Raw genomic sequence first — 23,984 nt, 5'->3', positions numbered from 1 at the left:
ATTAATAATAAAACAATTTTTACCATATAGTATAAATATGCAAAAGGGAGAATAAAAGAGAAAATACCATTTTTTTCCAACGGGCTCCAAATATTTTTGCTTTAATTATTTGTTAATGTGGATAAATAGACATGTGTACAAATGTAATTATGGAATCTGTCTGACACATTTCGTTTGGCACTGGTTGTGCAACGATTCCAAGGATTCTAAGCTATAGGTTGCACATCTGAAAGATCCCTAACCAGATGTAGGCTCACGCCAAGGAGGTAGCCTGGGGTAGAGTGCTTGCCTGGCTTGCAGGAGGCCTTAGTTCACTTATAAACATGTTTACTTTCCCACACACCGTTGACACAAGACCCCAACTTTGATAAAACAGAGGGTCTGCTTTTATTAGTCTGTAAATACCAGATCACTGTCCACCAGTCACCTGTTGGCAACCCGTGGTCATCCCAGAGAGAGCCAGCGACTTTGGAATATAGTACTTTTATTTATTCTGGTGGCCATAGTGGTTACACTAATTTATATTCCCACCAGCACTTCGTAAGGACTTCTCTTTCTGCGAACCCTCGCCAGCACATCTTGTTGTCTTCTTCGTGGTACCTGGGATGAGATAGTCTCGCAGGGAGTTCTGATTTGTGTTTCCAGACTAAGGGTGTCAAACACTTTTTCACGTATTTGTGGGTATTTGTTATTTTGGAGGGAAAGTGTCTCACCAGCTTGTCTATTTGTTCTGGTGATCAGTGTTTTGAATTCTTTATAGATCCTGGATATTAATTGGATGAATTGCTGGGGAAGATTTTTTCCTATTCTGTATACGTCTCTTCGGTCTGTTAGTTGTTTTCTGTGATGTGTAGAAGTGTTTTAATTGTATGTAACCCCATTACCATGTCTTGCTGTTATTGTCTGGCCCATTGAAGTCCCATTTGGAGTGCCAAGCCTTATGCCAGAATCTAGACATATTTTCCTCCAGCAATTTTGAAGTTTCAGGTTTCACACTAAGGTCTTTGAATCATTTTGCTTTGCTTTTTAATCCAGGTGAGAGGTACAAATCTACTTTTAGTTGTCTGTGTGCCAGCATCCAGTTTTCCCAGCACAATTTGTTGAAGTGACTATATGTTCCCCAATGTATATTTTTGGCATCTGTGTTGAAAATCACATCACTGTAATTGCATGGGTTTGTTTGGGGGAGGGTCCTTTATTTTTATTACATTAGTCTGTTTCTGTTTCTGTGGCAGTTAAATGAAGTTTTAATTACCAAGACTCTGTATTATAATTTGAAATAAGGCATTGTGATATCCCCCAACATTGCTCTTTTTGATTAGGATTGTTATGGATATTCAGAGGGTTGTGTGCGTTCATATATAATTATTTCTAGTTCTGTTTTGATGATGATCGCACGGAATCAATAGATGGCTTTGGTAACGTAGACATTTTCATAGCATCATTCTGCCACTTGTTAGCATAGGGGTTCTTACCTCTTCCTGCGTCTTCTTCAGTTTCTTTCTTCAGTGTTGCATAGTTTTCAGTGTAACAGTCTCTCACTTCTTTGATTATGTTCACCCTAGAACCTTTTTAGCCTTTTGTGAATGAGATTATTTTTATGATTTCTTTTTCAGTAGATTCATTATTAATATATAGAAAGCTACTGAGTTTTTTATGTTGAAATTTTTATACTGTTACTTTGCTAAATTTGTCAGATTTAGAAGGTTTTTTTGTGTAATTATCCAAGTATAGGATCATATCATTTGCAAATAGAAATAATTTGACATCTTCCTCTTTTATCAATAGACCATTTTATCTATCTGTCTGCCTGTCTTACTGTTGTAGCTAAATTTTAAATATTTTATTGAATAAAATCAATAACAGTGGACATCCTTGTCTTGGTCCTGATTTTAGAGAAAATGATTTGAGTTTCCCCCTTTCAGTGTGCTACAAGTGAATTTATTATATATATATACAAATATATATATGTTCATTTATTATGCTGAGTCACAGTGCTTCTGTGTACTTTCTTTGGGCTGTTTACCATGAGGAGATGTTGATTTCTATCAAATAATTTCATACATCTGTTGAACTGATAATGTGACTTTGTTATTGATTCTATTTGGGGCTATATTTTATTTACCTGTTTGCGTTTGTTGAACAATCTTTGCACCCCTAGAGTGCAACTGACATTATTATGTTGAATAATCTTTTCAGTGATTGTTTAATATAGTTTGCAAATATTTTGTTGAACTTTTCTTCTGCATTAATGTTCACTAAAAGCATTGGTCTATGCTTTTCTTTTTGTCAGATGTTACCCTTGTCTGACTTAGGCGTCAGAGCGGCAGTGGCTTTATGGCAAACATTGGAAGAACTCTTTCCCTTTCTATTTTATGGAATAGAATTAAGATTATCCATGTTAGTTCTTCATTAAAGACATTGCACAGGCTAGCATCGAATATTCCTGACCCTCACCTTTTCTTGGTTGAGAGACTTACTATTCAGTTGGTCTCATTACTTGTATTTCATATGTTTATGTTTTTTAAAAAAAATTCTCAGGGACTTGAGAGATGGTCCAGCTGTTGAGCGCTCGCTGCTTTTCTAGAGGACCTGGGTTTGCTTCCCAGAACTCACATGGTGGCTCACAACCACCATTACCATGATTATGTCTATCGTGTCTAATTATGTTTGTTTTATGAATTGGATACTCCAACATTTGAGCCTATATGTGTATGATTATGTTTTTCTGGCATATGGTTCTAATTACCAATACACAATGTCGCTGTTTCTTCTGTTTTTGTTTGGTGTCTGCTTTGTTGCCTGTGACTGTAGAGCTGCTTGCTTCTGCACTGGGATTGAATTTAATTTCCTGTCCTTTACTGTGTCTGGATCTTTGCTGCTGTGGTTTCTGAAAGCAGTGGAGAGTTGGTTCTTGGGTGGGAGCAATGGTTCAGTGTAAAAGCATTTGCTGCCTAGACTGTCACCCTGAGTTTGATCCTTGGTACCACATGGTATAAGGACAAAACTAACTCTCACTAGTTGACCTCTGACCTTCATATGTGCACTGTAACATGTGTACCTCTCTCTACATATACAAAAGAACTTAATTTTTTAAAAGAAAATAGTTGGCTCTTGTTTGTTAATCTCTGCCTTTTAATTTGATAATTAAGGCCAGTTATAATCAGAGTTAGAGTGAAAACGTATGTGCTAATTTTTCTCATTTTGTTGCTTTTATGCTATTTGCTTTTTCTCCTAATTCTTAATAGATCAAAGTTTGTAATTGAGGGGAAGTCAAGGCAGGAATTTGAAGCATCTGGTCACATCCACAGTCAAGAGCAGAGAGAAAGAGTGAGCGCATGCTTCCTACCTAGCTCACCTTCATCCCTCTTGTACAACCCAGGGTGGACCCGGGGATGGTGCAGCTCACAGTGGCCTAGGTTTTCCTACATCAGTTGCCATAATCAAGATAATCCCCCCCCCCCAACACACACACATGCCTATAGGCCGACCTGATCTAGACAGCTCATCAATGAGACTGTCTTCCCAGATGACTCTACGTTATGTCAAGTTGACACTCACATCTAACCATCACAGGAACTAATGTTTCCCCAAGTAGCAGCTCCAAGATGGCTCCCGGTTACAGCAGCCGGCTTTTACACTGAGGAATGCAGAGGGGTTCTCAAGGGCCAGTGCTGTGCAGTTTCCAAATCAGCTATAGTTAGACTTTCCTTCTGCCAGGCAGTCAGGCCACCAAGGCTCTGCACTGTTGAGCTCTTTCTCGCCCTCTGTCTCTGGGTCTCTCTGAGTTTCTCTCTTTTTGAACTGCAGTGTGTCTTTTTAGTTGCCGATTTTGCTAAGAAGTTGTTTTCTGGCTGTTTCCGTTCAGAACTGTGGAGCAATTGGAAGGTTCTGCCTGCTAAGTCTGACATTTTGGCTCCTCCCCTTTTAAGACACGTTAAGTGCTTCAGCATGAGATGATTGGTGAGCCCTGTGTAGTCAAAAGACTTTCATGTTCACTCTCAGGTCAGTTCAGGGTTGCATCTTTTCTGCTGATTAAGGGAAGAGAGTCTATATTTCATTTGACCAGGTATGTGTCATGGTCACACTCTAGGCTGGTGGCTGACCTTCTCTCTCTCTCAAACATTCAAAATCATTAAAAGCAAGTGACTGTCAGGCTTGGGGACTGGGTAAAGGACCCTATGGCAATCTCTATATTAAACATTAGCAGAACTGAGTTCTTCTATTTAAATTAAGATAACAATCAACTGTAGCGTGACTATTTCCCTGCATTGCTTGCCACACCAGCATTGGAAAGAATTGTCCCAGCGGTGGGCAGAGCAGCTGTGAAGAGAGGAAAGGCTACACAGAGATCCTTATCTCTGGTTCTCCCCAGATTTGCCCACAGAAAGCCACCACATGTTCCCCACGGGCCAATTTCAGTGATTGGTAGGTTGGCCCTGTTGTTCTGGTTGCCCAGAAAAAGCACCTTTCCTGGTTTCATTGGGTTTGTAGGACAGGCCAACGCCCATGGGCTGTCATTCCCAGGCTCTCTCTGCAGACTGTGGCTGTAGGTCAGGGCGTAACTATGTCAAGAGCCTTCAGTTTGGTGATATGCCAAGCTTCGTATTTTCCTCCGCAAAGAAGAATGAACCAAAGTTAACTTTTTGCTCCAACAGTTGAGCAGACTACTTGCTGGCAGGAAAGAAGCGTATTTGGGGAAGGAAGAAAAGGCTGAGCTCCAGAGGTTGGACTGCTGGACACTTTCACTGTCACATGGGTTTGCCTTTCATAGCTATGAGCGGTGACTGGGCGCAGGTGGAGAAGGACCGAGAGACTATGGTTGACTCATTGTCTGTAGCTGAGCGATGCTGGACAGGACTCTGCGTATGTGTAGCTGGAGAGTAGAAGCCGGGGTGGGGGCAGGGTTACTGAAGCGGCTCCGTTACCTCAGATTTCCTAAAACTAAATCTGTGAGACCAGCCAGGATTTAGAATTTCACCCAAAAAGGATCTGCAAAAAATTAAAGTTACAAAAATGAACAAAGGTCATTTCTTAAAATAGACTCTGGTTCCATGGTAGTGATTTATTTTTGTTAGTGCATTTATAACAACAATGCTGGTATTTTAATGGCAGCCTGTGTGAACCGGCAGGGTGATTTATAAGCCTGAGTTTTGTCTGTGTGAGAACGTTATTCATGGTGGCATTCCTGGCCCTGACGATCCCTTTTAAGAAGGTTTCAGATTCTCACTATTTCTCAGATTTTTGAGGTTTTGTCTTTTTGTTTTTTTGTTTTTTGCTGTTGTTTTTTTTTTTTTAGTGATTTCTTTTTTTTCCAAGATATATATTATTCTATTAATTTGTTCTTGTTACATCTCAATGATTATCCCATCCCTTGTCTCCTCTCATTCTTCCCTCCCTCCTATTTGCCCCTTATTCCCCTCCCCTATGACAGTTCCTGAGGGGGATTTCCTCCCCCTGTAGATGCTCATAGGGTATCAAGTCTCTGCTTGGTAACCTGCTGGCCTTCCTCTGAGTGCCATCAGGTCTCCCCCTCCAGGGAAAATGGTCAAGTATGAGGCACCAGAGTACGTGAGAAAGTCATATCCAACTCTCCACTCTACTATGGAGAATGTTCTGACCATTGGCTGGATCTGGGTAGGGGTTTAAAGTTTACAGCCTGTATTGTCCTTGGCTGGTGCCTTAGTTTGAGCGGGACCCCTGGGCCCAAATCTGCCTATCATAATGTTCTACTTGTAGGTTTCTAGGACCCTCTGGATCCTTCTACTTTGCCATTCTCCCATGCTTGTCTCATCTAGAGTCCCAATAGGATGTCCTCCCCACTGTCCCAGTTTCCTGGTACTTGAAGGCTTTCATGGGACATGCCCCTTGGGCTAATATGCAGATATAAGTGAGTACATACCATTTGAGTCTTTCTGCTTCTGGGTTAACTCACTCATTATGATCATTTCTAGTTCAACCCATTTATCCACAAATTTCGGGAATTCCTTGTTTTTAATAGCTGAATAGTATTCCATAGTGTATATGTACCACAGTTTCTTTATCCATTCTTCTATTGATGGACACTTAGGCTGTTTCCATGTTCTGGCTATTATGAATAAGGCTGCTATGAACATGGTTGAGCAAATTTTCTTGTTGTATGCTGGAGCATATTCTGGGTATATTCCAAGGAGTGGAATAGCTGGGTCTTGAGGAAGCCCTATTCCCATTTTTCTGAGGTAGCACCAGATAGATTTCCAAAGTGGCTGTACTAGTTTGCATTCCCACCAGCAATGAAGGAGTGTTCCTCTCTCCCCACATCCTCGCCAGCATGTGGTGTCGCTTGAATTTTTGATCTTAGCCATTCTGATGGGTGTAAGATGGAATCTCAGAGTTGTTTTGATTTGCATTTCCCTGATGATTAAGGAGGTTGAGCATTTCTTTAAGTGTTTCTCATTCATTTGATATTCCTCTGTTGAGAATTCTCTATTTAGTTCCAAGCCCCATTTCTCAATTGGGTTATTTGGTTTGGTGGTGTTTAATTTCTTGAGTTCTTTATATATTTTGGATATTAGACCTTTGTCAGATGTAGGGTTGGTGAAGATCTTTTCCCAGTCTGTAGGCTGTCCCTTTGTTCTCTTGACAGTGTCTCCTTCCTTACAGAAGTTTCTCAGCCTCATGAGGTCCCATTTATTAATTGTTGACATTAATGCCTGGGCTGTTGGTGTTCTGTTCAGGAAGTTGTCTCCTGTGCCAATATGTTCCAGGCTCTTCCCCACTTTTTCTTCTAAGTGACTTAGTGTCTCTGTGCAAGGTGACAAATATGGGTCCAGTTGCATTTTTTTACACATAGACATCGAGTTAGACCAGCACCATTTGTTGAAGATGCTATCCTTTTTCCATTGAATGGATTTGGCTTCTTTGTCAAAAATCAAGTAACCATATGTGTGTGGATTCATATCTGGGTCTTCGATTCGATTCCACTGATCAACCAGCCTGTTGCTATGCCAGTACCATGCTGTTTTAATTACTATTGCTTTATAGTACAGCTTGAGATCAGTTTTTCAGTGGTTTCTTGATCCAAGGGTCCCATCAGTGCCCTCAGCTCTATCACAATGCATGTAACACTCAAGAGATGAGGAAACACTGTTGGGTGGGGAGGGAATTAAAGGCTATACAGCAGTTAACCTCAGCGGTGCATTGGCTTTGCGTGATCCCTGACCTGGAGAGATCACATATTAAGACATTCGATGGCAGCGATGATAAAATGAAAATGGAAGACTATGTCGAAATATAGCCTTGAGGTCAGGGCTAAGAGATAGCTCAGTGGTTAAGCACTCTTGATATTTTCCCAGAGGACACAGGTTTGCTTCCCAGCACCCACGTTAGGTGGCTTAGAAATGATTGTAGCTCCCACTCGTGGTGAATGATCTAGCCACTGTAGGTACCTGCACTCATGTGCATATGCCCACATGCAGACATACACATAATTAAAAATAATAAAAAGAAAATCTTTATAAGAAGAAAAAAATTAGAAACTAGGAATTTGGGCTGGCTTGGCATTAAACACTACAACTGTCAGGGATGAAATGCACCTATTTGCCAAACAGAGATGGTGAATTTGACAGTGACACGTCCTTTATCCATCCCTGCTCTCCACTGTGGCTTCTGTAGGCAGCTTGGGTTTGACTTGGATGACACTGATGCACACATGCACACAGGCATAGTCAGGCGTGACAGTGTTTGCTATTTGCTATAAACCACAACAGAGTTTCAGCTGTGCGTATAACTTGTGGCCAATGGCCACAAACAGGAAACTGAATCACACCAAGGCTCTGTTTATAGAACTATTGTGAAAGAGAATAATTTGTTAGCAGGTCCTTTCCTTTCATTCATATAAAATCCTTGAGTGAGGCCTGGGAAATTTAAGACACTTACTGTGTCCCTTGACATTCTTGTAACAAATATTAATGATAACAAATATTTTGAGAATTTAGGCAAATGTCCTATACATGTAAAGATGACTAAAACCATTATTTAATTCCTTTATTTTGTATTTATGAGTGCTTTGCCTGCCTCTGTGTGTGTGTGTGTGTGTACCATGTGTATGCCTGGTGCCCACAGAGGCCATCAGTTCCCTGGACCTGGAGTTACAGATGATCGTAAGCCACCATGGGGGTGCTAGGAATTGATCCCCAGTGCTCGGGAAGAGCAGTCAGCTCTCTAACCTGACTTTACTTTAAAAGACTGTTCCTATTATTTGCCTGTGCTTGTGACCCTCAGCTGTGTTTCAGCAATGAAAGCCCATGTGCAAAGCACACACAGGGAGAGAACACACACAAGTGTTTTTTCCTTGGTGAGTCAACTTGACTTGCCCATGAAGATGCATATTCCACACACCAGACTGGCAGCCATTTCAGCTTGGTCCTGAGCCAATCTCAAGGAGCCCATGCGCCTCTGGGATTGCTGAAGCTACAGATGTCCAGCCCTTGAGTGTGCTCTGAGTCCCTGTTGCCATCTAGAGCCTGGATCAGCTAATCAGAGAAAGAAACCTACAGCCATGGAAGGAGAGGCCCAGAGGCGCCATTCATCCCAGCCCCTCACGTGTACCACGGTGTTGCTTAAACTGTCTCAGGACGTCGGCTGTCTGTGCTGCGTCTCTGTACTGCACATATGAAAGCTACATGATGTATTCATATCTTTTTCCAAATTTTGAAACGTGAGACCTTCCCCATAGTTTTAGTGACATATAATTGAAATTCTATAAAATGTATCTATTATAGTTTTTAAGGCTGGATGGTGTAAATAACATTTTCAAATTTGAGTTCTCTACAGGTTGCTGTAGGGTTTTGAACAGATAGGAGTTCTGAAAAAAGCTGACCTTAGCAATTGTTGACAGCTTGTTGATCCTGTGGTGGGGACAGGTACAGATCCTCGGGCCCCCCTTCCCCCCCACACCCCCTTCATTGATTTTGATGGCTCCCCACACTTATTAAGACTACATTTCTTTCTGGTATCACAACATGCTACAGGGAGGGTATTTTTACTTTCTTTGCACATCCCTGGGATTAATTAATTCTTCAAGGTTTTATTGAGTATGACATTTGGAAAACAAGGTCTAATTCTGTCCCCTCATGTGCACCATTGCTTTCAGGCCCTTTCAGTGGCAGGCTCGGGAATAAGTGTATTATCTGGCTTCCCTCTCTTTATATACACCTCCCCACTAGACATGTGGTTGATCTTTGATTATTGATTTTACATCCCATGACTTTGCTGTAGTTTGTACAATTGTACAAACTACATGTAGTTAGTTGTACATGTAACTGCATGTAGTTGTACAACTGCATATTTTTTCTTCCTTTCCAATATTGATGCCTTTAATTAATTAATTAATTAACTCACCATTTATTCACAAATAATTCCTAAATGTGTATTAGTCCTCATTATGAGGATACAAAGGGGATCCAGATACAGATAAGTGCTTGTACCTCCCATTTTTGTTAAAACTGCAGGGAAACTGCAATGGTGGAGTGTAATGTAATCTCTTTATATCTATGAAGAATCTATTCTCATGGGTAAAGCACGGGACTGCAGTAATTTAGACATGAGTTTTATTCTAATCCCAACAGGTTCCTGACTGTGGAAAAACTGTGTCACTTCATTTTCCCTACATATAAAACATTAATAATAGTAGCTCATGGTGTGTGTGTGTGTGTGTGTGTGTGTGTGTGTATGTGTAGTGTTATGCACACACAGGTGCCTGAGGAGGTCAGATATGACCTTTGTTGTCTTTCTCTGTTACTTTTTTCCTTATTTCCTTGACACAGGGAATCTCACTGAGCCTGACCCTAGGCTGGCAGCCGGCAGGCAGCAGTAACCCACCTGTCTCCTCTCCCCTCAGCACTGGTGTTGCAGGGCATGCATAGCCATGCCCAGCTTTTTTATGTAGGTGCTGGGGATTCGAACTCGAGTCTTCGTGCTTAAGTAGCAAGTGCTCTGAGCTGAGAAGCCGTCTTCCCAGCTCTAGGCTGACTTTTCATAATGTTCGTGGATGTTGAGGCTTTCCATGAAGTGAGAAGATTGTTCCCAGCTAAGACTTCTAAAATGGTAAACTTACAAAAAGTATTTGTCACAGTAGTCATATATAAGTTGAAAGTAAAATTCTCTTACTTTTTTAATTTAAAATGTGTGTGTGTGTGTGTGTGTGTGTGTGTGTGTGTGTGTGTGTTTTGCAGGCTTGAGGAGTCTTTCAAGGGCTCGAATGCATGTCCATGTGTGTATTTTTATGCTGGAGATAACAGAACTAATTGTGGGAGTCAGTTCCCTTCCTCCACCATGTGGGTCCTGGGGATCAAACGCAAGATGGTCAAGTTTGGTGACAAGCACCTTTACTCACGAGGAGCCACCTTGGCTGTCCCATACAATTCATCTGCTGCTGTAATGTGCACTGCTTTATGTACGGGACAGCTATGATTTGCTGACTCATTCCCAACAACAAATACTTCTGATGATATAGCAGTTTGAGCTCTCTCTGGAACATGTTAATGACTCATTCAAATACTAAAGGATGCATTTTTCACAAGAAAAAATGACATTCAGGGATTCATTTTTAAAAGCTAATTTATGTGGCAAGAATACATTTTTTCCAGATCACAGATTGTCTTGGGTTGTCACCTAGGTATTTTGGGTTCATTTGCCCACCGAGGAAAGAATTTACTAGATGGTTCCGGAGTAGTTTATGCCAGAGTCTAAATGAAAGGGCCTGCCTCTGCTTATGGCGGGTGTGCAGACTCCGGGCTAAAGACTGAGGAGGGCCCAAACTGCACCTGGGCAGGGCTGCACCTGCAGAGAGAGAGCGTCCAGGGCACTGATTAGAATTAGAATCCTCATGCCAAAAGGGTGGAAACTGCCTGGGGGAAGCCAGCTCATCGAGTCCCACGTGTCCTCCTGTTTTCAACCTTGTAAGCATTATAATCTCTCAGTGAGTTCACCATGGTCAGAAGAGACACATGGAATTAATGAGTGGGTGTTAGAGAGGAACATGGCTCTCAGCGCCCATGTCTGTCTGCATCGTGGAATGGGGAGACGCCGGTTCCCAGTTCTCCGCTGCTGTCATTTCTCTGGGCAAACTTTATAGGAAGGCACCAAATAAAGGGTGGACTGGGGAGGAGAAGGAGGCTGATAACCAGGGCCTCTGCTTACTGCAGGATTGTAATTTAACGCACAGCTATACAGTACTTAGTGAACGCACCTTACGTGTGTTGACGTCTTGCTTTTAAAAAGTGTGTGTGTGTGTGTGTGTGTGTGTGTGTCATTGAATATGTGTAGTCAGCATTCAGCTGTGCATGCAAGTCCGCAACACACACACACACACACACACACACACACACACACACACACACACACGAGGAATCACGTAGAACATAATTCTCTCCTTCCTCCTTACATGAGTTCTGTGGGATCGAACTTAGGCTTCCAGGCTTGCACTGCAAGCACACTTACCTGCTGAGCCACCCCACTTGTCTTTATGCTGACCTCTTAATCATCAAAGTGATTTAGGAATTTATGAAGGAGCTTTGCTGGACATGCTCATCTTACCAAAAAAGGATTCTTAAGTGCAGAGGAGTTAAGCGACATGTCCAAGGCCACACAGCAAGTGTGTGTTAAAGGCAAGACTCAAACCTGGGTACCAAGTGTGAAGACTCTGTGCTTTACCCACTTTCCCTTCTGTGCTGCCACCGTGCAGGTAGCCCTGCTTTCCTCGGAGCTCAGCTGAGCTTTGCACCTCCCAGCTGATCCCGCATCACCTTGGAGCTGTTCCTACTCACATCTCCTTCCATGTTAGCTCATGAGTTCCCTGAGGGTGGGGCTGCCTCTTCTTGCTTGTTGGCGGGTCTCTCTTGTGGCAGCTTGTCTTTGGCGCAATGCTCACAGGCAACGGCAGCCCATAATTTCCCTGCCAGAACAACAAACCCTGATGGAAGCTTTAGACAAGAACGTACCTGAGTTCCAACAAGCTGTGCTTTGGAAGGCAGGTGTTCCGTGAGTGTTCCCCGGAGAACGAACATCTGCTCACTCTGGATAGGGCACCCATGACAGACCAAATGATTCCACCCAAGTCTACTTTGGTGAGCAGGTGAGTTTCCAGGGTCAGCTTATAGAGCTCAGGTGGTGACCCCTAATCAAACACCCCACTGAAAAGTCTCACTTGGCAGAGATGGTGACCTCCTCCTCCTCCTACCTGCACAAATGGACCGCTCCCATCACTTAGCCTTCCACCTTTATGCACTGTCATGCCTTCTCATGTCAAAAGACCTGAGACCACATGCAGAAAGGAGCGGCAGGAATCTGAGATGAGGGTCCAACGACCCTCCCCACAACCTTCTGCCATGAGGCAACATCACCAGGCATGACCTTCTGAAGTCTCACAGCTGCTCGTTGAAGATAGTAATGGCTCCTTGATGTGTCGGGTTTCAAAGCCGAGCCTCCTGACGCATCAGTTAGGATGGATGTCTGGGATGGGCTTCAGACAGCTGGAGGAGCGCAGAGGGAGCACCGCTCTGTGCACATCTTGAGTTTGGGCTTCTCTCCTCTGCCGTGAGCCCATGCATTGCTGTTCTAAGCCAGCCTGAGTGCTTCCTATATAGCAAACTGCAGCTTTAAATGCGTTGCCTCCAGGATTTTTGGACGAGCATGCAAGGATTCTGTCCCTAAGAGAGAGCAGAAGATGGGGCCCAGTATGGGGCAGAATGAAGGCCATAGTTCTGTTGTTGTTTTGTTTTTTGTTGTCTTTTTTTGGGGGGTGTATTTTTTGTTTTGGTTTGTTTTTGTGTTTTGTTTTGTGATGTTTGTAATCAGGCTGCTGCAGATGTGGCCCTTAAACAGAATGAGGAAAGATGGTGGCTGAACACATGATTGTGATAACTCACATTAGGAGTTGTTTTTTGTTTTTCTTTTTAATGTGTGAGATGCTCACCAGACAGGCACAGAGGAAGGGCTCAGGCCCATTTTGACCAGTTCACATAAACACCTGCATACCAGCATGGGCTATCTGCTTGGAGACTTTCTTACTGGGGGACTTTGGCTGAAGCACCCCCCCCAACACACACACCTCTACCAAGACTTCCTTTGTGCAGATTAAGTTAGTTTTCTGAGGCTGCCAAAAAGGAGTCCACAGACAGGGCATCTGAAACAATGGGATTTAGTTTTCCATGGCTCTGGGGGTTGTGAGCCCAAGATCAAAGTGTTGTCGGGTAAGTTTTCCTCAGCTCTGACTCCTTAGCTGCAGGTGTTTTCTTCCTGGGCTTTTACACAGGTTCCCCGTGGTGAGTCTGTGCCCTCATCTCACCTCAAAGGACATTGGCCTTATTGGATTAGGGTCCACCCACATGGCCTCATTTATCTTAGTTATTGCTTTGAAGTCTGTTTCTCCAAATACAGCATTCTGAGCTACTGAAGACTAGGTCTTTTAACGTACATTTTGGGACCCAATTTAGTTCACAGTGTCTGACACAAGCCCCATTTTGTTTGTTTGTTTGTTTGTTTTGTTTTTGTCAAATTGATGTCTTAGTTATCTGTTCCTACTTCTTTCTGCTCCCTGCCATGGGCCAGGAGAGGGTTCATAAGAAGCCTTTGGGGGCATCCCTGCGAGCAAGGCAACTCCTCCTCCCACCTGACCTTTGCCTGGTGCGATTCCCTGGGGAACAGGGGAACTCCAGGACACCAGCACCCCATTTTCATTTTGGCCTCTGGCAGACATGGTCGTAGAATATACATCGTCATCGTGGTTGCCTTCTTACCTCAACTGACCATTTTAACAACCGGAGGATAAGGGCTGAGGTGCTCATTGATTCCTGCCACCTATAAAACTCTGCACTGTTTGGAGATAATGCGTGTAGATACGCTTGTGTGTAAGATTCACTTGCTTCTGCACTTAATACGTTGACTGACACTTCTGTGAGGCAGACATGTGGGGATGGCCATAAAGGTCAAGTGAGACATTGCGAAACAAGGCAGGGGAGGTCCCTGAGCTAACAAACGGTGGGGAAATGGTGACCATTGAGTTAATAGAATGTTCACAAGTCATCTATGAGCTAGGGAGAAGACTAGGAATTCAGGACTGATGGCAGAAACCCAGGGTGTGAAGGAGAGTCCCAGTGTGAGGGAGCAGCTGAGGCCCTTGAGGTGAGCATTTTGTTCTGCATTTTCTAGGAGCCCAGCCCCCCTTTTGTGTGATGTATTGTAAGCATCCCAGGTGAGACTTGTATAACCTCTCCAGGATTTCCACCAGCTCATCCTCGCTTTGTGTGCATTTGTAGTCTTTCTGGTCTTGGAAAGAATTAAGCAACTGATGAAACTACAGCAGGGTGAATGCAAGCAGTAAGGGGTTTGAGACAATGGGACATAAATCAGAAAAGAGACTATTTTATAAGATTAAAGTAGTGACTGGAGAAAGAGCGGAGAGGACTCTGAATTGAGGAATTGAGTCAAGCCAGGGTCTGACTTGGCTCCCCAAGGATGGTATCTGGCTTTCATTAAGCCAGTGATTGATGTTCAAATGAACACTGCTAGGCAGATCCATTGTTGTCAGTCTAGGCTTCCAACTGGGCTCTAACAAAGAAGGACCAAGGGTTGGGGAAGTTCCTGTCTGTGCCTAGGGAACTTTTTTGAATAAAAAAGAACCATGCAGAAGAAAGATATTGTAATCAGGAAATGACAGTGACTTTCCCCCCTGCTGTGAAGAGACACCATGATCACAGCAACACTTTTTTAAAAAAATTTTATTTAAGTAATTTATTCAGATTACATTTAAATTGTTATTCCTTCACATGTATCCTTCCATTCCTCCCTCCCTCTCTCTTTCACCTTATTCTCCTATCCTAGGTATGTGACAGAAGGGGACCTCCTCCCCCACCATATGGTCACAGCCTATCAAGTCTCATCTTGGTAGCCTGCTTATCCTTTCTCTGAGTGCCACCAGGCCTCCCCACCAAGGGGAAGTGGTCAAATATGGAGCACCAGGGTTCATGTCAGAGTCAGTCCCCGCTCTCCACACATCTGTGTATAATGTCCTGTCCATTGGCTAGATCTGAGTAGGGGTTCAATGTTACTGAATGTACTGTCCTTGGTTGGTGCTGTAGTTGGAGCAGATCCCCCTGGGTTTAGATCCGCCCATCATGATGTTCTTCTTGTGGGTTTCGAGGACCCTCTGGGTCTTTCTATTTCCCCATTCTCCCATACTTCTCTCATCTAGAGACCCAATAGGAGGTCCCCATATCTATTACAATCTCCTGGAGAGTGAAGATTTTCATGGGACATCCCTTTTGGATTAGTGTCCAATTATAAGTGAGTATATGCCATGTGAGTCTTCCTGGGTCTGGGTTAACTCACTCAGTATGATCATTTCTAGTTCTATCGTTTGCCTGTAAATTTCAGGATTTCCTTGTTTTTAATAGCTAAGTAGTATTCCATAGTATAAATGTACCACAGTTTCCTTATCTATTCTTCAACTGAGGAACATTTAGGTTGTTTCCAGGTTCTGGTTATTATGAATAAGGCTGCTATGAATATAGTTTAGCATATGTCCTTGTTGTGTGGTGAAGCATTTTCTGGGTACATCCCAAGGAGTAGAATAGCTAGGTCTTGAGGAAGCCCTATTCCCAGTTTCCTGAGAAAGCACCAGATTGATTTACAAAGTGGTTCTACAAGTTTGCACTCCCACCAGCAATGAAGGAGTGCTCCTCTTTCTCCACATCCTCGCCAGCATGTGCTGTCACTTGAGTTTTTCATCTTAGCCATTCTGATGTGTGTAAGATGGAATTTCAGAGTTGTTTTGATTTGCATTTCTCTGATGACTAAAGATGTTGAGCATTTCTTTAAGTGTTTCTCAGCCATTCGGTATTCCTCTGTTGAGAATTCTCTGTTCAATTCTGAGTCCCATTTATTCCTATTGCTATGCCAGTACCATGCTGTTTTAATCACTGTTGCTCTATAGTATAGTTTGAGATCAGGTATGGAGATTTCTCTGGAGGATCTTTTACTTTATAGGATTGTTTTTGGCTATTCTGGGGTTTTTGTTTTTCCATATGAAGTTAAGAATTCATCTTTCAATGTCTTAAAAAAATTGTATAGGTCTTTTGATAGGAATTGCATTGACTCTATAAATTGCTTTTGGTAAGATGGCCATTTTTACTATGTTAATTCTCCTCATCCATGAACAAGGGAGATCTTTCCATCTTCTGATGTCATCTTCAATTCATTCCTCCAGATATTTGAGGTTTTTTTCAAACATATCTTTCATTTGCTTGGTTAGAGTTACTCTTAGATATCTTATATAGTTTGTGGCTATTGTGAAGGGTGTGGTTCCCCATATTTCTTCCTCTGCGTGTTTGTCATTTATATATAGGAAGACTACTGCCTTTTTTGAGTTAATTTTGTATCCAGCCATTTTGCTGAAGGTGTTTATCAGCTGTAGTAGTGGAATTTTGGGGGTCACTTATGTATATTATCGTATCGTGTGAGAACAGGGATAATTTGACTTCCTCCTTTCCCATTTGGATCCCTTTGATCTCCTTTTGTTGTCTTATTGCTCTGGCTAGAACTTCAAGAACTATATTGAAGAGACATGGAGAAAGTGGGCAGCCTTGCCTGGTCCCTGATTTCAGAGGAATTTCCTTGAGTATCTCCCCATTTAATTTGATGTTGGCTATTGGCTTGCTGTATATAGCCTTTATTATGTTTAGCAAGTGAATCCATGTTTGAGAGAGGGGGTAAGGGAAGTATTTGAATATAGGCCAAAGAGGCAGGGTGTGGGCAGCATGGCATTACTGGGCTCTGCACAGCTACAAGGAGGTGCTAGCTTAGGTAAATGGCTTCATGCATTGAGAAAAAGAGGAAAGGATATGAACATGGAGGAGCCTAGGGGATGGTGCCATGGTAAACTCCAAGGAGCCCGAGAGGAAGATGGGCAGAGGCATCTCCGTGTAGATGCCTACTATAGCTGTTCACAGCCGGGAAATCTAAACGCGTCTTTGTGTAGCTGGCTGAGTTAGAATGTCAGGTAGGCGGCTCCTGTCACAGAATGCATGTCCTCTAGCCAAGCACGGAGTGTGAGGTACCAATCACAGACAGCCTTTATCCTGCCTCCTTCTCTTTCATCCCCTTCTCTAGTACCCAGCTTGGGTCAACCCTTCCTAGGTTCCTTGCTTGGTACCCCCCACTTGGGCAAGCTGTTCCTTCTCCTTGTGCCTGACTCTCCAGTGACTATCTCTACCTTCTGGATTTACCTAGGAATACGAAATATGTACTTGCAAAGTGCAAGATGTCAATCTGGCTTAAGATGCTGCCTTTTGCCTTGACTGTCACCAATGCAGCGGCTTTGTGACCACAGCCATCTGATGTCCCTATGTGCACCTGTGTGTACCAGTCACATGACCACTGTGCTTTCCAGTGGTCACTTACATGATCAGGGACAACTTGGGGGCAGCAACATCCCTGAAGGCCCATCCCAGCAAGGTAACAATTCACAAGGGCTACAAACACCACTCTAGTTAACCCAGCCTAGAAGTTCATCACAAGCCACCCAGAGGTTCGAACTCTACCACAGGCCATCCAGAAGTTTGTTTCCTAGGAGACTCTAGAGCCTGTCATTGATATTCACCACCATAGAGACTCATCTTGTCCCAGCCTCTTCTCTCCTGGCTGCCCTGCCTCTCCGTTAGCTTCCTGGTCACCACTGAGGCAAGCAGCTTTGCTTTCTACCTCATGCTCCACTCTGCCTTGTCTCAGGCCCGAAGTGATGGGACCAGGCAGCCGTGGACTGAGCCCCCAAAATAGTGAGCCATGTTTCCCCCTTTAGATGATTTTCTCAGGTGTTGTCATAGCTACAGGAAAGCTCACTGACACATCTGTTCTACTCCAGAGAATATACCTCTGAAATGGGCTAGAAAGATCCATGGCCCCACCCCACCTGGAATTTGGACTACATGCACATAGCTTCCAGATTACACTTTTGCAAATACTTGCTTATTTTTCTTAGTTTCCTTTAAGTACTTAGAACTTACTGTGAGTCCCTTGGTTTCTCTCTCATTCAAATATCCGTATCTAGGAGCGTGGCACAGTGGGGAGGCAGTGTCCCAGTGCCTGGTGCCCTGGAACGTGCGGAGCCACAGCACCATGTACTCTGTGTGCTGCGAAATCACCACTCACTCCACACTGTGCAAACTTTCAGGAAAATGACAAAGCACTTGATTTAACAATTGTAGCCACCACACCTGTGTGCCTTGGTGCCTCTCAAAGGGAACAGGAGCTTTGCGAAAGGGGCAGCCTTAGGTTTGGAACTGGCTCCACTTGAGGGCTGGCTGAGGTTTGAGCACTGGAGACACCGTAGCTTCTAGAGTCTTAGAGACTGAAGGATCGGAGCCCCATGCGTGTGCATGCATGGCACGTGGTGGGGCTCTTGATGGATGAGTGTGCTATGATGTTCCTCCTGCCAAGATTCCTGTCCCTGATACAAGGGTGAGCATCTAAGCCGCAGCCTGGCAGGACTCCTTTCTGAGCTGGGCCTCTGTGCACATCTGGTGGTGGCAGGGACTCTCATAAAACAGCATAAGTGCTGTTCCAGTGCTGCCAATGCATCCAACTTGGAACAGAGCCCTTTGATGTAGCTCAGCCAGGGAAGAGTACGTACAGTCTTGGGCTGCATGTAGCATCTCCAGACCTCTTGCAAGTCCTGGTCCCAGCACACCCTAACTCTGTGGCTTTAGGCAAGCACTTTAACCCTTTGAATTTATTTTCCAAGTTCAGGTTTCATGTGCTTTGTTATAAACACGAGTGTGGTAGATGCCACGCCAAGTACACTGTGTTTGGTACACCCACCCTCCCGCATGTCCATGGCATCTTGAGTCTAGCACTTTCTAGGCATGTGTGATGGTCAAATGATTTCTTTGGTCTCTTAGCAGCTTTCTTCAAGGGAGGATCCAAACATTAGTGTTATTCCTCTGATTTCACCCTGCTTTCTAATGCTCTAGATTTTTTGAGCAATTTGAATAAACTGAGCAAAGGAATCAATGTTCAAACAGAAAAACAAAAGTTCTGTCATGGGTACTGTTGAAATCAGTGCCTACTTAATTAGGGCCATGCAGTGTTTGTATTGTGAATTCAATGCAGAGTATGGTGTGCCAGAGGATATTATCCTAAGAGTGTTGGGAGCTGGCAGGAGCTCCATCCTTAGGAAGACGATGCCTTTGCTGGACCACAGGGTGAATGGTGCTTGTCTCCTGTGGACTGCCTGTGCTGGAGCACTGCACTGCATGGCTACTGACAGTCCCATCTCCTGTCCTGTCTTTTTAAAAAAAGATTTATCATATTTTATATTATGTGTGTGTATCTCTCTTTCTCTCCCTCATTCTCTCTCTCTCTCTCTCTCTCTCTCTCTCTCTCTCTCGTGTGTGTGTGTGTGTGTGTGTGTGTGATAATTTAGTAGTATAATAAACATCCATGAACTTGCTACCAGAACTGAAAGTAGAGTCTAAATGATAACCCGTGTGGTAGAGTATGTCCCCCTGTGTCTGCCGTCTCCAGTCACTTGAGGAAACCATCATTCTGGATCTTTTATTATTACTTTATTTCCTTCTTTCCTTTTGTTTTGTTTTCTTTTTTTGAGACAGGGTCTCACTGTGCAGCCCAGGGTGGCCTCAAACTCACAGCTTGTGCCAGACTCTTAAGCCCTGGGATTACAGGTCTATACCTCTATGCCCAGCTGTTTATTTGAAATAAAGATTTTTATTATATCCCTATATATTTTCTAAATAATAAATGTGTTTCATTATGGGTTGCTTTTAATTTTATACTATTTTCACTAATGTATTTCCACCACCATCTTGCTGAGTATATTCAGTTATTCATATTGTTTAAACAACCACTTATAGTGTGACCACACCATTTTTGAGTTACCTGCTTTCCTGTAGCCAGGAAGTTAGGTTAGTCCCAGGATTTTGCTCTTCTGAGCAGGCGACAATAAATATTCTTGCATGCGATACCATCAAACATATGCAAGCTATTCTTTTTCTCCATTGGTTTATTTATTTATTCACTTTCCATGCTGATTGCAGGCCCTCCCTTCCTTCCAGTCCCCCCTCCCATGCCTCTCCTCCCTTCTCCCTTCTGCTTTTCCTCAGAGAAGGGGGAGGACCACCATGGGTACCAACCCGCCCCGCCAGGACTAGGCGCATCCTCTCCCACTGAGGCCAGACATGGCAGCCCAGCTAGGGGAACGGGATCTAAAGGCCCCGGAGCCAGAGAGGGCCCTGTGGCTGGAGGAGCCACATGAGGACCAAGCAGCAGGCTATCCTTTTTTAGTTATGAAATCAGGAGTTGTATTGCCTGATATGTTCTAAGTGTGAATTTACTTTAGGAGTGACGCCAAAGCACCTTCCAAAGTTTTTATATCTATTTGTACTTATTAATTTCCACCCTTACTATACCCTTTTAGGACTTAACTGTCACTACAGTTTGGATTTGGGTGGATGGAGTGTGAAATGCTATTGCATATGTTCTGCTAGCACTGCTAACGGTAATGGTGGGAGATGTATTCTTGAGCATTTACCGCCTCTTCTGTGGAAGGCCTGTTTCTACTTTTGCCCATTTTTAAAATTTCTTTTGAACTGTTTGTACTTCTTTTGATGCTGTGCAAGGATTTGGTGTATGTTTTGTAAATTTAGGGATATTCTGTTCTCTTTTCCAATTACTGATTATTTTGAGTATAATAAAGAAAAATAAAAGAATACTCCAAAACTTGGAGGCTTAAATCAACAGCAAAACGTTCCCGGAGGAGGAAGGCCCTTGCTGCTCAAGTTGACAACCTGAGTTTGATCCCTGGGATCCACAGAAAGGTAGAGAGTACCAATTGCCTAGGGCTGCCTCTGGCCTACACACACACACACACACACACACACACACACACACACACACACACACCTGCATGTGCACACAAACACACATGCACACACATGCACACACATGCACGCACGCGCACACACACATGCACACATGCACACACAGGTACATTATTAATGCCAGTAATAATAATTTTTAGAACACCTTTAAAAGCCTTAAGGACTCTTTAATGGAGTCATTGATCTCCTGACATTCTCCAATGTGTGAATGTTGGCTGCAGTGACAGGGTGCAGAGGAAGCCATGTATAGCATCTGGCCTCATCTCTCCAAGGCGCTGGCTCTGAGTTCTAGAAATGCCTTTGCAGCATATTCAAAAGATAAACGTCTGCACAAACAGCACAGCATGTGGGAAACAGCAATTGTGTACCATAAAGCACATTCTGCATACAAGCCCACTTGGCTACATATCAAGTTTACCTCTAAGATTGGAGAGTGATTGAAAATGGCAGAAAAGCCACCCACTTGCCACAGCATATTTCTGAGAAGGTGGTGAACATAATCTGGCTCCTTTACCCAACCCTCCCCCCTTCATGCTACTTACCCTCCAGGATAACTTAGTTTGGGATGGGAGTAGTTCAGTCTGTGAGGACCATCCCTGCTGGGCAAGTAGGGCCCTTTGACCAGGCTAAAATATTATCCAAACACAAGGAAGACCAAGGTTCAGCTTTTTGGCTGGTAAATAGCTGTGAAATTCTGCATTGAAAAGAACAAAGGAGAACAAAACCAGAATCAAAACAATCTGCCTGCCAAAAGAGTAATAGACCCAGTGACGGGTTGGCTATTTTAACACCAGACATCACCCTGAGGAAAACACACTCCAGTCTAATTCCCACTCTGGTACTCCCAGCCAGTCTCATCCTCCTGTTCATCTACAAAGTCTTAACCTTTCAATGCATAGGTCAGTGTGGACCACCTGGTCCCGGTCTCTTTGCTCATGTTGGTTGTTCAACTTGGAACTCATTCTTGTTTGGGGCTAAAGACTGTTTGTCAGAGACTTCTTCTCCACTCTCATGGGCAGCCCATGTCATCTCCTCCACCTTGAGCTGCACTCTGCCCTAGACCTTGGCAGCATTCTATACTCTGGGAAGGCACCTTCTATATGCTGTGGCTTCCCCATGATCTTTTGCGCACTCTGTGCCTCTGCTGGGATCATGATAAGAATCCTCTTTGCACATCAGCGCCTCACATACAACTGCTAAGTTGAGGATGAGCGCAGTGGGTTTGTTAAGGAGAAAATATCTTTGCATCCCCAGTACAGAATGGGTGGAAGAAAGAAGACCCATAAAGGACAGAAGTAAACAATGTGAGCTACAAACAGGTGACACAGTTTCAGACTAAGGGAAAAAGAGAATGCGTGAGAGCCTGCGGAACACTTTTTGCCCTGCAGGTCTACAGCAGGCACCTCTAAGTAGCATAGAGCAGTCTTGTGGGGAGGGGCTGCTGTTTCTTCTGCTGAACTTATAAAATAAAATATTCCTCGAGAAATTTAAAAAGGCCGTCTCTCCTCCTCAGGGCCAGTTCTGTGACTACTGTAATTCTGAGGACTCCAGGAAGGCCCACCCAGCCACCCATGCGATTGACGGGTCTGAACGGTGGTGGCAAAGCCCACCGCTCTCTTCGGGGACACAATATAACAGGGTCAACCTCACATTGGACCTGGGTCAGGTGAGTTTTGCTTTTGATTGGAATTGGGATGTTGGTTTGGATCACTGTTTCCGTGGTGATTTCTGACAGTCAAAAGTAAACTTTGGTTTTAATCCATTCATTGTTTTCAAGCCATGACATGGATATTTGCTTCCTGTGAAACCCAGACCAGCACAAGTCACGGGGCAGATCCTCAACCTTATCTTGGCTCAGTTGGTAAAGTGCTTGCTGCACAAATATGAGAGTCTGAGTTTAGTGCCCTGGAATCTACATAAAAAGCCAGACATGGTGCAGGCTGTAAGCCCAGTGCTGGAGGTGGAGACAGGGGAATTGCTGGGATTTGCTGGCCAGTCTGCCCAGTCAGGCTCAGTGAGAGACACCGTTCAAAAAATAACATGGAGAGTGATTAAAAAAGAGACCCAGTGTTGACCTCTGGTCTCCACACACAAGAGCACATATGTGTATACACAATCTCATACTTAATACGAACACATACAAATATATAATTGTGAATAGTTGCATCATAAAAATGTCCCCTATTATTTTCAATTGTGGCATTATATAAAACTTATCATTTTCAGCATTTTAAGTGTATTATTTAATGCATCGACATTGTTGTACAAACACCATCACCAACCTTCCAAAGTCTTCATGTCTTGATCCTGTAAGGCTAAAACGCTATTCCCAGGCATCCCCATTCCCTTCTCCCCTCCACGGCAGGCAGCTACTGTGCCGACTCTGGGAACTGACCTCTCTAGGGATGTCATGACAGTGAAATCACATAATATTTGCCTTTTTGTGGCTAGCTTGTCTCTATAACCTAAGCCTTCAGGAGCCATGCACCTTGTACCATGTGTCAGTGTTTCCTCCCTCCTCCAGGTTGAATGAATACAGTCCCATGCATCTTTATCTGCCTCTTGTATGTCCCTGTTGATGGACACTTGGTTTCTTCCAGCCTTGGGCTATTGTGAATCATGCTGCCAAACATATGGGTGTGGTGATTATACTTCTATTGCATTCTTTTCCTGGAAATCCTGATTCACTGAATGCTGAAACCATAATTTGGGGCCTTATTTGGCCAACTGGTTCACAGGGAGGCAAGCCTGAAGTCTGTTCTTATGTGTAGGCTATGAAGGTCCCAAGATATCTGCCTCCAATACATATAACATTTGGTCAACCCCCTTGCCATTGAGCATGGGCAGCATTGTGACTATCATAGATGTGACTACCATAGTTAAGTGGCATTGTATGCCAAATATGAGGGATTTTTGTGAATGCATTTATGGTCCCATAAGCCAGTTGATTCAACCAGTGTTGACCCCGTATTGACCTTGGGCCTCTGCAAGAGCATATATGTGTATGCACAATCTCACACATACATGAACACACAAATATATAGTTGTGAA

The 23,984-nt window shown here is 43.6% G+C and overlaps 1 protein-coding gene across 1 annotated transcript in view; it reads left to right on the top strand.

Moving 5' to 3' along the window:
• LAMA3 (laminin subunit alpha 3) overlaps positions 1 to 23,984 on the top strand; it is a 226,015-nt gene that overhangs the window by 1,310 nt on the left and 200,721 nt on the right. Inside the window, exon 2 of the mRNA XM_084779751.1 lies at positions 22,447 to 22,599. Coding sequence (XP_084635877.1) covers positions 22,447 to 22,599 — 153 coding nt within the window. The remainder of the gene's footprint in view (positions 1 to 22,446; positions 22,600 to 23,984) is intronic.

The sequence above is a fragment of the Acomys minous genome, assembly GCF_964271855.1.
Source record: "Acomys minous genome assembly, chromosome: 4".
Taxonomy (NCBI): domain Eukaryota; kingdom Metazoa; phylum Chordata; class Mammalia; order Rodentia; family Muridae; genus Acomys; species Acomys minous.
The sequence above is the reverse complement of the archived record's forward strand: the minus strand, read 5'-3'. Positions and strand labels throughout refer to the sequence as shown.